General features: G+C 38.3%; 1 protein-coding gene across 1 annotated transcript in view; it reads right to left on the minus strand.

Moving 5' to 3' along the window:
• Nucleotides 1-15,808, minus strand: part of pxdn (peroxidasin) — a 68,724-nt gene that overhangs the window by 39,300 nt on the left and 13,616 nt on the right. The window contains 6 exon segments of the mRNA XM_032500479.1: nucleotides 1,284-1,401; nucleotides 4,676-4,845; nucleotides 6,063-6,134; nucleotides 8,968-9,039; nucleotides 11,371-11,442; nucleotides 14,487-14,558. Of these exon segments, the coding sequence (XP_032356370.1) occupies nucleotides 1,284-1,401; nucleotides 4,676-4,845; nucleotides 6,063-6,134; nucleotides 8,968-9,039; nucleotides 11,371-11,442; nucleotides 14,487-14,558 (576 nt within the window).

Here is a 15,808-nt window from a genome sequence, read left to right on the forward strand (position 1 = left end):
TGTCTCTAATGCATTATAAACAAATACGTGTTATAATTTACTTATAATGCTCATATAAAGTATAGTTATAATCACTTAAGAATAATTATAATGCCTTATAACTATAATCATAACGCATTTTTAAAATGTCTTATAAGTTGAAATATAATACTCTATAATTGCTGGTTACTTTGTGTCTATATTGCATTATAAACACATTTATGATGAGTTAATAATCAAGGTAAACTTTAGTATCCCAAAAAAGGGAACTTCGGGTGGTCAAGGTGCACAAAAACAGATACAAATATAAATATTGATATCAATGTATAAGCGATATATAGTTATAAGCACTTAATAATTATGTTTGATAACAATAATCATAACACATAAACTATTTTGTAATTACTTATAAGGTTAAGTATCATTATAATTGTTAATGACTCCCCAATACCATATTTTTTCAAAAATCCTTCATCAGTGTATTATAATTCTCATAATTTAATACATAATAATTTATAATGCATAATAACTTACTGCTATAAGACATTATAATATGATTATAAGTCACTATAAGTTGTCATTGTTTGCTTTAAGCAAAGTGAAAAACATTTTTTTTCAAATCAATGCAAGAAGAACAATTTGTAAAATGTATTTCTATGTTTAACTGGTCAAAACAAAAATGGAGTACTGCAATTTGAAACAACTTTTTGGTAAAGAAAAATTGAATGACGGACATTTCACTAATGTATTGTTAAGACTTGGTTTATTCGAAATAAAGATTATACCTGTAACCATTTCTACTTCCCCTGTGAAGTGAGCTCGTCACTCACTGACATAAATCCTGAGTTCATAAGTTTGCTCCTATTTTACCTGTTTAAGGTGATAAGGATTGGATTCCTGGTTCAATTATAGGAAAATGTGAAATGATAAAGCATTTGTAATATGCAACATATATCTTAATAATTTTACTTGTAGCATGTGCACAATCAGAAGTAAGTTACTTGCAAGATTTTAAGAAATATGGTAAAAAGACATAAACCCAAACTATGAACTTAAATTCAAATCAAACATTATTATTTAATCCGTAAATATATGTTACAGCAAAGTTATCGAGAAGTCAGAGGTCGTTGGTGGTTATTAAGTGCTTATAACTACACTTATAGAGCATTAGTAGCAGATTATAACACTTATAACTGTGTTTATAACATTATAGAGACAGGCTTAATAGAAAGTTTTACCATCTTTCAACTGGAACTAATGAAGTAATGGGTTGCTTAGCATGGCTATAATATTACATGTCTTACTTGTTCCTGAGCCAGATGATCTGTGGTTTGGGGTTGCCTTCAGCCCTACAGGTGAAGTAGACAGTGTTCCCTGATGTAACATCAACATCCTGGGGCTCTGAGGTGATCCTGGGTACCTCTGGAGGAAAAGGCCACATAATTACACACAGGTTTAAATGCATGTCTATTTGTTTGTATGTGCCCGTTTGCTGCGCCAATCGCCTGTCGAACCAAGCCTCGAGTGAATCTGTGTAATCTGTGTGAGACTGCCCTGTCTGGCCATATTTACTCAGCGACCACATTGACTTTGTGTAGGTGGTCAACCACAATACCACCTGCCAAACTCTTTCTGTGTTAGCCACATAGTGTTCTTATAAAATATCTTACACACATTACATTAACTTCTACCCCAATAAAACGTAAAGCTCACACACTCACCCGTCAACATGGAGCACATGCTCTCTCTGTGGCCCCTGCTCCACACACTCACCGTACATATGGCAGACACATTTCAGAACACTCTTTCAAGCGGTTCTCTCTAATCTGCTAACATAGAAACAATCCATGGGATGGGGATATATCTGTGTACAGCAGCAGGTAAACCAAACCTAAACTCATAAGAAGCTTCTGAAATTCAGACAAAGAATATCAACCCATCTCTCCTCTAACCACTAAATTGCTCCACATTAACACTGGGGGTTGTAATTGCAGTTGGAAATCCGGTTTGTGGTAACCGGCCTCCATTGTGGTCTAATGAGCCTGGCTCATCAGATACCACTTGTGCAGGAGGTGGCACTTCATCTTAAGAAGGACGGCTGTTTTAACAGCTGCTCAACCCGCTGTGCATTGTTCCACCTCATTTACAGGGGGAAGAGGGAGAACAAGGAGGGAGGAATGGAGGGAGGGATGTAGGGAGGTGTAGAATGGCTTCCATCATGTTCCATCAAGCTGACATTCTTATTCTGTTGCCTTGCTTTGTAGACAGAGGAAGTGGAGGGGGTAACATTTAGCAAGAATGGGCAAGTTGGTGCAATCAAATTAGCTGCTGAGATTTAAATGTGGTTGGGTTATAGTCAGTTGCCAACTAACCTGCCTGCCTGGTTCAGATTACTGCATTCAGTGGGAGCTAGAGTAAACACAGAGCTAAGAAAGTTGGATTTACTGAAAGAGCTTAAACCGCCTGTTACAGGAACCAACTGAAAATCTCCCATACAGACTTACAGTGAAATGTGGACTTTCTTTTCTACTTGCAGTGTTAAACTTAAACCTGTTCTTAAACATAATCCCCTTTGGCTTGCAAATGATAATCCACCCAAAGTTTATCTGTTAAACATATAATCATATTATTCATCTTATTAAAAGTAAGCGCTAATCTGCATTGCTGTGGGTTGTCAATATTTTGTGTGTTATGTTGTTTATTTTTCCCCATACTTCTTTAGAGTACATTTGATTTTGACAAAGAACATAATAAAATAAATAACTGCCAAGAGATATAGGGGGACTAGGACCAGATAAATATTCTGTATTATTTAATGTCTAATGCCAGGTATCCTCTGATCTGGGGCTATAAGAGGAATGGAAGCAAAGGTAGTTAGGATTGGCTGGAGTACCTTGTAAAGAACAGGAACAATATGATTACATTATCCTCACTGTGGCATCAACATGTCCCAACCACAAAGCTAGATAATGGCACTATTAAGTTATTATGTGATATTACATAAAAAAAGTTCATAACACCCAACATGGCAAAATACTGCCTACAAAGCTGTAGGACATCTTCTGTCAAACTACTGTGTGTCTGACAGCAGCACAAATCTCCCAAATCATAGAAAGTGAGATTTTATCATTTGATGGCCTTAGAGGGAGATACAAATTGAACATTAATGAACATTGCTCAATGAAGATACCCAATAAATACTTTGAGATTATAATTATGAGACTGACAAATAATGTAGGTCTTTGGCCTCAGACAGTGGTGGTCTCAGATCTGTATAGGTTGATGATTCATTTCTCTTCTAGTTTTAACATTCAGACCCAACAAGAACAAGACCTAAGGATTTCAATCATCAAGAATCCTGATAATATTTTTATTTTATTTATAGTTTTTAAATATTTTTGGTACGGAACAAATAGTAGATCAGCAATCAGATCATACTAAATGAAATTCTAGAATGAGGTTACAGAATGAGGATACAGACAGGAGGTGGAACAGCTAGCCCTCTGGTGTGGTCAGAACAACCTGGAGCTGAACGCTCTCGACTGTGGAGATGAGAGTGGACTTCAGGAAGAGCCCCCATCACCATACTCCACAAGACTGACTTCCTGAGCTTCTACACTGCAATAACCCAGTCTGATCTCTGCAAGCCCACATCAACGGACAATCATGACTGCAGAAAGAATCATTGGTGCAAACCTGCCCTCCATCCAGGACTTATACTCCCCCAGAGTCAGGAAACTAGCAAGTAGTATCACTGCAGAACCATTACACCCTGGACACAACCTGTTACAGTTTCTACCCTCTGGTAGGTGCTACAGAAAACTACAAATTATTAATTAAAACTACCAAATATTTCAGGAATACAACAGGAATATTTCATAGTTTAAATACTAACTGTGCTTGTAACATGTTATCATCATTACTATAAATATCTAAAAAAAATCTGTACATAGTAGTAAAATGTTTTTAAGAGTCAAATGTTTATGTTTACCTTTGTTCAGCTCAGCTCAGTTGTCCTTGTTTTAGCTGTATCTTTCTATTTCTGTTTGAGTACATTGCAAGCAACAAAAAATCTGAATCAAATTCCTTGGACGTGTAGCCTATATGCTTCCTTGGCCATTAATGCTGATGCTGACCAGACTTATGGACTCCCGACTGACATTGAGAGACAGGGTAGAGACACAGCTGGCGGTGTATGGAGAATAAAACAGCTGGGTGCCTGCAGACCTTAAACACAACGAGAGGATACACCTATATCTGTGGGTGTACAAGTGAGACAGGGTGACTAAGCAAACCTGCTATTTGATGGCAGGAAGGCTGTAGGTTTGTATGCGCACTGAGTTGTGGTTTAAGTTAGGAGAATGTGTATAGAAATAGGAACAGTAAACCACATGCACGCTGCTGTGCAACCATGTCTGTTTGGCTTCATATACGCTTGCCCAGATGTGTGTTCCTCTCAATTTTAAAAATTGTCCCAATTTAAAACAAAATTTCAATAAGCAGGCATTCAATAACCAAGTCAGAGTGTTTTCCATTAATGTTGCAGCACATTAAAGTTCCACAGCGATAATCAGTTTCATTTCCAATACAGCATACACTATAATATGATTGTCCCTGTTTCAAATGTGCCTACGTAAATGTCATGATATTCTGGTATGGTCATGCTAAGTGGGAAATTAGGTTATTCTTTTCATACCACAGTTGAGCTCCTCCGCGGTGAGTGTTGCCACCGATCTGCCCTGCAGGCGGCTGGGGTAGTCACAGGTAGCAGCAGCCTGGGCATTGCCGGACTCAGCATACTGCTTCAGCAGGTCAGCCAGCCACAGCAGCTCACAGTCACAGTTTAATGCATTGGAATCCAGTCGCCTGAACACACAGACACATATACACATAGCAAGTGAGAAATGGGCAATAAAGCATACTGTATATGACATGAAGCAGTGGAGTTGTGCATGCAACAGTGTAAATCCTCAGTTTATGAACTAAAACTGATCTGGCATAGCCAGGACCAGTTCAGGCCAAACAGTGGGGCTCAGCAGGGCCCTTTTGGAAGAAACTTTCCTTGTGCCGTGGGAAACACTCACTCTGCTTGGCCTCCTCTTGTGGTAACTCATCCAGCTTTTAGTTCTACCATAATGTGTCCATTAACCATGACATGGTTTTTAGAAAATAAAACTGGCAATGTTTACATTTGTGAAGCTTCATTTGATAAAGTGTGTTATGAAAAAAAATCATGTTTAGTCACACTTGTGCTTTCAGGGTCTACGTGGTCATTTATATATCCTCCAACACTAAATGCCATGATCAGAGTCAATGCGAGTCTACTGCAGTTTCTCTAAGTTTCTCTTTTAAAGTGCTGGCCCAAGATGCAACAAATACTTAGACGGTCAATCATGGCAGAGAAAAGGGTGCCCAGATAGCTCAGTTGGTAGAGCGGGCATCCATGTATGGAGGTTTTATCCTCGACGCAGCGGCCCCGGGTTCGACTCTGCCCTTTGCTGCATGTTACTCCCCCCTCACCCTCACTCTCTCCCCTTTCATGTCTTCAGCTGTCCTGTCAAAAATAAAGGCCAAAAATGCCCAAAAAACAATCTTAAAATCATGGCAGAGAAAAGAGAGGAGAAAGCAATGGGATGAGGCCATACTGTTGATTGTGTTTCACCGTCTGTTGGCTGGAGGAGGTTGGAGTTTGAAGCTGAGATAGTTGTCCTCATGTTGTAAGAACCCACATTCTCATATTCCAGAGACAAGTAGCGTCCTTTGTGCAAGATGGATATTAGGATTTCATTGTCTTTGCTTTCCTCATGTCCCACGCTACAATCCCTTTAAATCTCCTCTGCAGCTGAGTCAAACAGAGAATAGCAAAACTTTGGGGAGGACTGGGCTGTGAGCCATGTGATAGAAACAACCTTGCAGCCAAAGAAGCGTGAGAACTGTGTGCTGTGGCTACATGGCATGTAACTGACGCATGTAACTGTAACAGGCCCCGCTTGATACCAGGTATCATGGGAGTAAGCTACAGAAATTGATAGAGACATGCGAAACAGCTGTTTCAGTGGTTGTTAGGGACTTTTCCCACTTACAATCGCTTCATGGCCTGAAGATGAGAGAAGGTTCCCGGGACTAGCTGGGAGATTCTGTTGTTGTGCAAAAACCTGAGTGAGAAAGAGGAAAAATTATAAAATGATTTATCAATGTATATAGCCGGTTTGAAAGAGTACATTTATGTCCATGAATGGTATCACTCAGATTTGAGGAACTTTGAATGTATGAATCAGTTTTTATTAGGGTTGGTTATCATTTGTTTTTTTTCTGATACCGGTGATAAAACAATAAATAAATAATAATAAATAAATAAATAAAATTCAAAAAATTAGCACAAACAACATTTGGCAACATTAAAGAAGGGCTTGTTTAATTCTAAGGCCATATGGTCAAAATGAAATGGCCGATTAATAATGTAATAACAATAACTTATAACAATGACTTATTTCACCAGTAAAATGTTGGTAAACAACAAAAACAAGCACCAGATGGGAAAAGGGTACTTTGCGTGAACATAAACGCCAACTTTCTATAGCCAAGTTGCGTGTTATCTGTCAAATTTTGAGCTATTGTGTACATCTACGCTGTATACAGCAAACATAAACAGACACGCCATTTATAACATTATGTGTGTTATTGCCGCCACGCCGTGTTATCACAAGAACAACGTGTTATCGCAAGAAGCTACGGTTAGGTTTAGGAAAAGAAAAGCGGGGTTGGCTTTATGGAAACGCCACACGCGGGACACAATCGGCCCTCTCCTGCGTTTTTACCCATCCGCCACCCCAACCAACGTCTCTCAGCAGATTTTTGCCCTTTCATACTACTCGCTACAGCGTAAATTCACACGCAATGACAAGGAAATTTAAGTCAATGGAGGACAAAAGCGAGTTTGCGTCTTGCCCTTTGCGGCAAGAATTGGCGTGTCATACATACGCCATTTCATTAAATCAGTCTGGACAACGACAGCAGAGTGTTAAGTCCTGGTGTTGGAATCTTCTACAGGGAAATAGTCACACTTTACACCACTTAACGTAAGCTGTCAGCATTTTAACCATTGTGTTTAACCCAGCTACTAGCAAACTGTAACGTAGCGTCCTGTGAAGCGATGCCCTTGAAAAAAAAAAGTCAGGCATCAAAATTTTCGTTCTTATGCGGTCTCGTTACTACTGTTTACATCGGAACCGGTACCCTATTGGCACCACGTTACGGTGCCCAACACTACTTTTCATCAAGATTGTTTTAAGGCATTTACCAAACTAATAATAGTACAACAGATGTTAAAGATGTGCCTTTAGTTAACATATTTCCTTTTCCAAATTGGAAAAAAGCAGATCATCTTCCCAGGCATGCTGTGACCACTCAACTCGATGGCCCCGGAGACTCGTATTCCTTAGCTAAAAGCAGACATCAAAAACAGTTTCCTTTTTATGTAAGGCCCCCCCCCCCAAAAAAAACTATTGATTCTTAAATGACTAAATCAAGATAATCTTGGTGCAGTTCTTTATCTTCTACCCCAATCTGTAGGAACCCATCTACAGATATGCTCGCTGGTCACTTTACCAAAGTGACTGCTTTCACCGTTACCATGGAGATATTCCCCAAAAAGCCAACAAGAGTATGCATCTGGGAATTCCTTCCCTCCCCCTTTCCCCCATGTTTTGCAGGTGTCTCTACTACTTTCCCTCTCCAGTGACTTGGAAGTATGGATATGCTGGGTAGCCTCTGGCCCATAAACAGGGACAATGAAACAGGAATTTAACAGGACTTTCTTCAACCCAGGACATCTGGTGGAAAGTTTTAGAAGCCGAGGCAACCTCACATCTGCACATTTTCAAGAAGGTTCATATCAAGAGCTACATATAAAACATTATGGCTGTCTGTGTGCTATAATTAATTTACAAACAAAGCTGATTGACTGGAGGATAAAAACCGGAGGATAAAAAACAGGTTAACTGAGACATTATTTAAACCATTTAATCCATCTAGTTACGTATTATAGTGGTCAGGAACAACACTATTAATATCACCATTACAATTTTAATATGAAGTTGTCACATTAAGATAACCTTATACAGATTTCACAGGACAACTCTACATGTAGTAAATAAGGATAACTTAAGATAAATTACAAATATCCCAAAGAATTGGAGTAAGGGGTTACAATATTAAGATACTGTACATATTACTGCAGTATATAATCAGTGATCTAAGATGAACACCATGTTCAGAGTGACGTTCCTATCTGTGGTTGCAACAAGCTCAGCTCTGTGTCTAATGAGGCCAAGATGTGGTCTCAATCCTTAGTCCAGGACTTTGTGTTGTGATCTCATTCAGTTCCTCTAGTTTCTTTTTTTCTGACCGACAGTCCCAGTGGGAGTAATTTTCGGATGAGTAGAATTAGCAAAAAATGCAAACCCGTTACATTTCCTGACATAGGTCTGCCAAACAACTGAACTAGAGCCGTCGGTTTAACAAACAGGGAAAAGAACACTTTACAAATGACAAATACAATTAGCCCCCTGGGAACTAAATATAAGTCAGGGATCAACTCCTAGAATCTGCTTCCCCATCATTACTTTATTAATGTTGGAAGCTAAAACAATCTTCACTAAATAAAAAGTTGTTAGGAGGCATTTGGCTGTAATGATTTTAAACTGCAGCTGACATTTTGCTGCAGTTGGTCGCTCCAATGTCCCGTTATGCAAAGTCTGGACCTGGGTGAGTTGACACTCAATTTCATTTCAAGTACATCATGCTGGTTATTGCTTTCTGCTTTCTGCAAGTGCCCTAGTGAATCCAGATGCACTTTTGGACTCATGAATCCAGTTATGTGAGCATTTAAGTTGGAATGTGCTTTTTCCCCCTGAGAATGTTTTTAAGGATTGTGAACTGTGTACATTTTTAGAATCTTTAGCGAAAGGTCAGACAGGATGAACTTACAGTCGTTCCAGCTTTGGTAGGTGAGTGAATGATTCAGGTTCCAAAGACTCAATGTTGTTGAAGTGCAGGTACCTGGAGAAGAACAAAGTGTAGATAAAGCACAGTAAAACTGGATTAGGGCTCCACGTCTGACTAAATATAATTTCACTGTCCTAGTAATCCCTAAGAGGTGGGTAAATGAAAACACTAAAGTGTTTCCTAGTCGTCCCTGTTCACCTGTTCATCCCTCCCACTTCAAATTACTGAACTAACAGTTACAGAAAAGGCGATTTCTAGCTCTAAATGAATGCGGGCAGACTGGAGGAATTTGCACATCAGGAATTCATCTTAGACATTTGATATAGAGGGTCAGAAAATCTATGGCTACAAACTGAGTTTTAAATGATATTTCCCACAAGTAAAAAACAAGTTCAATGGTTATCTTATGGAATGGAAAGATAATTTATGCTCCCAAAAGCCTTTGAGCTGAGAAAACAAATCAAACCATATGCTAACAAATAAAAGGTTAGTGAAATTAAATCCAACTGATGGCTGTATGGTACACAATTAATTCAGTTTAGACAGGGAAAGCAACAGTGCAAGCTACTGCAGCAGCAAAACAGACAGGCACAGAAAGACCAAAGCAGCATAGAGTGTAAAATCAAAGGCAATATTCCTCTAGCTGTCTTCCGCACAAGAAAATCTATTTTAGTTTTGTCTGTAAGTATATCTCAACTGCTGATTCTTTGCTGTATTTTTACAAGCTTTACTGGACATCCAACATTAAGTCTTTTGGTGTTGCTTAGAATAAGTGTTAGAGGAGTCAGAACAGAAAAACTCAACATAGTTCAGAAAAGCGAAAGACAGGTTTAGTGAAGACAGCAGTAAATTCTTTAATTCTCCTCTAAGATGAATCAGCTTCCCACAATAGGTATATCTCTACACTTTAAAAACTATTAATGATCCAGTATAGCTGTTAGCTGTTTAGCTATAGCTAAAAGTTCAGATGACATGAAATCAATTAGCTGTGGTCTTAACTGTATCATAGAGGACTAGACTACTTTGCATTCATGTTGTTGTGATCATGTTGCATTGTTCCTATGTTGGAACAGAAACAATGTTCCTATTATGGTCCCTAATAAACCCACTGGCAGGCTGATAAAACATCATCATATGAGAGGTTGTGGGTCATATATGAATGTACTGTAAGTGCATAGGTCTTTAGAACTGTTTATTTCTCCCAAAGAAACATGTGACTTCAGGCTTCTGTTGCCCAGTGGGGATGTAGAAGAACTATTAGTAAATGCAATCTAGTTTAGAACTTGTCACCCACATAATAAACTCTTTATTATTGTAACAAAACTCAAAACAGCAACCATCAGCTGGTGCTTGATGATGAAATTGGTTTTACTTGGTGCATTGACAATTTGTTTTATGTTAATGCGGTCACAGAGTAGACCAGTAAGTTGTGGTCTCATCCAAGAGTACAGAAAGCCCAATTTGCTAAAGAAAAGGTGCCTATCAGCCATTTTGGTTTTGATAATGACACACTACAGGCATAATTTCTGCTGACAGTGTCAGACAAATTTAAAACACAATTCATATTTATATCAGTCAAAAATTGCGAGTTACGTGTTTTTCTTGTCAAACATGCATGTGCATAAAGATACAACAGGGGCAAAGCTTGTTGTAAAATCAGCACAGAAGTTTCTGTGTATCAAGACTTACAGGAAGCAAATTCGTTGTAAAACACAGACTTAACATACATAATGCACTGAAGGTTGCTCACAAATAAACACTTGCAGCAACTTGGAGCAGAAGAGTGGTTTCTGCAGGAGAGCACAATGCAGGTCAAGATTTGCTCCAAAGCAGAAGCTCTGACTCCAGCACAACACTGCTAGCACTAGTAGCAGCAAAAGGCTAGATATAATGCTTCAAGCATTGCATGGGGGTGGCTAATTTCTGTTGTCATGACCACAACACATGCGACTCATGCAAAAGGGTCAGAGAGGGTCAGCGCGGCATACATGGGTGGGTGCACACACGGCATGCATGGTGGCAGTGGAAAAGTGGATAGAGGGGCACATGTAGGCGGTGGACGTTGTCACTGTGATTGAAACTATATGAACAGAGCTATCATGACACCTGTGTAAGGCCTATACAGTCATGCCATACAGCATTAAAAACAGCTCCATAAATTATACCAAAATCTGTGACATCCCTGTCACTAGTGTATGATATAACTTAGCTTATAAATCACTTGTGACCATGTAGACTTTACTAGGCTTCATGAATTGTTTGTAGCGATCTCTCAGGAAGGGGGTGTTGAGGTGTTTTAGAGACAGACAGACAGTAGGTGGGAGGAGGAAGAGGAACAGCTGGTCGAGCAGAAGAAAAAGATGGACGAGGAAGTTGGTCACTTACAGTTGCTCAAGAGAGACAAGCCCCTTAAATGCTTGTCTGTCAATTGATTGGATTTCATTCTTGTACAAATAGCTGAAAGGAGAGATAATCAGTCACATTAGTAACACACGCACACTCACACAGGATCATCTGAATTTGGGGTATTTTAAGAAAAAGTAGAGAGGATCTGATCAAATAACGATTGTTAAGTTGTCATTTAAAAATGCATGTTGTGCTCCTACTAGGCATACATTTATTTAGTGAAGTATACACTTCACTAACTTGCTTCATGGACATTAGTAGTTGTAGCTATGGAGGAGACACTTTTCTGAAAGCTAGCGAATATTCAGAACAGTTTTACAGAATATCAGTCACACTGCACAAATAAAAGGTAAGAATGTATTTCAAAGCTAAATGTACGTCGGCTATTGTTGCATTTCATGTGTTTTTCATCTACATGACACTATTTGACACAGATGTGCTTCCCTAAGCAGAAATTGAACATAAACTATATTCCCAAAACAGTGGAAAGTCCAGGAATATTTTACAGATTGCATTTGGTGTTTATAATTACAGTAAAATGTGTCAAACATCACACTGTATCAATAGTCAATATAAGCAACAATAAAGCAATTTAACACTCAATAGGACTTTTACCAGAAAATAAGATCACTATACTCTATATCACTCATGGAATATATTACATTCAGTTAATAAGTCTTAATATCCAATTGTATAGGTTAACATTACAAAATCAAAGATTACATACGTGCACAGTTCAGAAAAAAACCTCCACAGTTATTAACATGGTCTGTGCATCACATAAAAATTATTAGTCATCATCAATGTACAAACAATAAAAATGACATCACAGATTCCTTGTGGGTCAAATCTTTTCTCCATGTCTTTGAACTGGAAACAGAATGAAGCAATATGCAGCCTGTACGGGATCAACATGGTATTTTAGAGCACTGAAAGACAAATACACTTGACGTGTGCACGTTTTCCCTCGATCACACATGTTAAAGAAATGTGATACTAGAAAAGCAGTTGTCTTTTCATCTCCCATCTCTCTATTCCACCAATGCATTCATGATGAGAGATTCAGATCTCCCCACAGCACCAGTGACGCAATGTATGGAAAAATAAACATATATAACATAATGATACACATGATATAACCTGTCTGTGTAAATGCTATCAAGTTTCTTACCATAGAAGATGAAAGGTTTTTACCAAAATAAACAACCTTATTGTATGTAATATGATAAATTGTAAAAAAAAAAAAATTCAAGCTAAAATCCCCAAATAAGAAAGTGACATTCATGAAAAAAGGACACTGCCTTCATACATGCTTCAAATGACCTACTAGGAAATGACCAAACCAAAACGTATATTATTACATTTTCATGCAGAGCTGTTCTGTACAAACTGATGATGATAACAAAAGCTTGGCGTATTAAGTGTAAATACGTTGACTTGAGTGACACTGGAGTATCCAGGCAAATTGTTGAAATACCATGTACAAGGCTAACTGCCTTACATTTTTTTGCTTTTACATTTGAGAAGTGTCTGCAGGAGCCGGTGAATGAAATGTGAAACACAGACTGCAGCCTTGTGTGTGTCTCAAATCTAGCTCAAAGGGCCCCACTTTAATGATGACCAGGTAACCTTTAGTGGTATTAGTGGACCCAGGACTGCTGCTGATCACTTCATTTAATTATCTATATTAACATTCACAAAAACTATACATACATACTAAGGAAAGATGCAGTATGTACCAAAGGAAACCTACATTAATGTATATAAACACACTGATGGATTAAAGGTGGATATTATAAAACTAAATAATTAGGAAAAGATCAAATAAACTGTGAACAATTCCCACAATGAGGTGAGTTGACCTCTCTTTGATTTGTGTATGGAGGTGGTCGTGGGAGAGACGGAGGCCTCTGACTAGACAACCGCCCAGACCATTAGGTTTGGAGGACATGAAAGAGGACTGGGAGTGGACTTTACTGGGGTTCTAAAGGAAGTGAAGAGGTGAGATGGAAGATACAATCCAGCCCCGAGCTACAGAACACTGAGTCAGCGGGAAGGGAGAAGTGTGTGGGGGGGATACCGTGCGTGCCCTAATCACAAAGGTTAGGCAGTGGCTTTAGATCAACTCTGCTTTTAAGTGAGAGGGGCACTGTAATCAAAACAGTTCCTAAATAGCTACGGGATTTAATTACAACACAAAGGGAGAGGATGTATGCCGGGAATGTGTTTGTTTGTGTGTCAGTAAGCTGAAGAGAGAAACAAAGAAAAGCCTGTACATCCATTTACCTCACCCCCTCTTCCTTCCCCCTCTCTCAGAACTGATATATATGATCTTGTCTCAGATGTGATGTAACAGTATTGAACGCTATTTTTTCCCCAGACACAGACATTTATCAGTAGTTAATTCTGCTAATATTTATATTAATATTTGACTTGAACATATTTTACTTGATCAGCCATCATGTGCCTTTTCATGAGCTTTGCCTAATCACATCATCTTCAGTCTCAAAATGTACAAAACATCTCACCAAACAAAATCACATAAAGCAAATTAAATATACCCTTGACCCTTCAATATCTCCTGATTTTGTAACAATGTTAAGAAGTCCAAGTGGGGAAATCAGACGGTATCTAACTGTGAGCACAGACAGTTCCAGTGGGATGATAATGTAAGTGACTAACAGTGGGAGCAAACTAGTAATCCCACAAAAAACCTTGAGGCAAAACACACCTTAAAATCTGTTCTCAACTCTGCCTCTGGGTCAAAACTTCCAGACACATAAGTACAGAGGATCAGACAAAGACAGACTTTTCATTGATGCATTTTCCGTGCACTGCGCCGATACATTTTCATTGACTGAGCAGTCTAGCAACATCCGCTGTCTTCTACATTTAAAGTCAATAAATTTGTTTGTTTTTTTGCAAGTGTAAAACATGTTACACCATGCTTCCTCTTCTATTGACTGAACAAAGCGTAAACTCCTTTAACCATGACCTTTTACCTATTTAGTCTGACAGAACCAAGATACCGCCATGTCTCAAAATCTATTATTTGACCTCAAAAGCAAATCAAAGTTGACATCAGGGCAACTCACAGATATTTAAGGTTTTCCAAGTCTTCAAATGCTCCCCTAGGGATCCTCCGTATATGATTGTTGTTGAGGAGGCTGTGAAGAAAACAAAACAGGGGTTATTTTGTGGTTACAAGATGGACATAGGGATGGGCAATATCACAATATATATCGTCAAAACAATCCAAACACGTCCATTGTTATATTTTTCTATATTGTTTATATCGCAGTGTCAAAAAAACAGCTGCAAATATTAACGCTTTATGTGATATTTGCACTTTATCTTCATTTTGCACTAAAGATCTAAATAAAATGAGAACATATTACTTTTCATTTGGATTTAATATAGTCTACACAAATAGACATATTATATATATATATATATATATATATATATATATATATATAATTATATATTACTGACCATATTGCCCATCTCTAGATGGACAGTAAGTTTGTTCTGAGCTAGAGTTTGCCATATCTATTTCAAGACAAGTTGTAGTATAATGTAAGCTATTAAGGTCACCTGGTCTGCATGCTCACACAATTGTACAATTTTCAACAGAACAAACATAATAAATAAACTACAAGCTTCTGGTTTAAAATCTACAAAGTGACACTGTAATAGGCTAACTTGAGAGAACACAAAAGCCCCCCCTTCAACGGATATTACAGACATATTTCTGTCCGTATAACGGACAGGTCGCGGTAGTTCAAAGACTGGTAGACATTAGGCTGTGTTATTGTTCAGTCTATGGAACTGCAGCCTGAAACCATGAAGAGCTGTTCAGGATATAAAGCCTTCAACAGTCTGCATGGCTGGCTGTTAGGAAAAGCTGGGCTTTTCTCCTGCCTTAAGGGACTTTTCTTCACTTTGAAACTAGATCTAAACCATTATGTCTGTGCCATGCACATATTCTCAGGTTCACATTAACTATGGATTTATAACTGGACCTACACATATTCACTTTCACGTTACGCGTTTAGCGTAAAAAGTGCTTTTACTCAATAATGTTTGCAAATATTTGTTTATAATAAGATGAGGTGGTGTGTTTGATTTATTCTAACAGTCAGCTGAACAATCTAAATAATGATATGGCTGCATACGCTAACGCATGGACACATTTCTTTAAAATTTCAAGAAAACTAATATGTTGCTCATAAAAAAACACAAAAACACTAGGAACATGTATCCTTTATTAGCTTAGCAATGCACCATAGCAGGCTGGACATATGATAAATAGCCCTGTGGGTGGAAGTGGAAAAATAAATTCCTCCTAGATTACGAGCTGACCTACATGTGTGAAACCACAGCAGAATAGAGCAAGAATTTGTGTGTGTGTGTG

The sequence above is a fragment of the Etheostoma spectabile genome, chromosome 20, assembly GCF_008692095.1.
Source record: "Etheostoma spectabile isolate EspeVRDwgs_2016 chromosome 20, UIUC_Espe_1.0, whole genome shotgun sequence".
Lineage (NCBI taxonomy): Eukaryota > Metazoa > Chordata > Actinopteri > Perciformes > Percidae > Etheostoma > Etheostoma spectabile.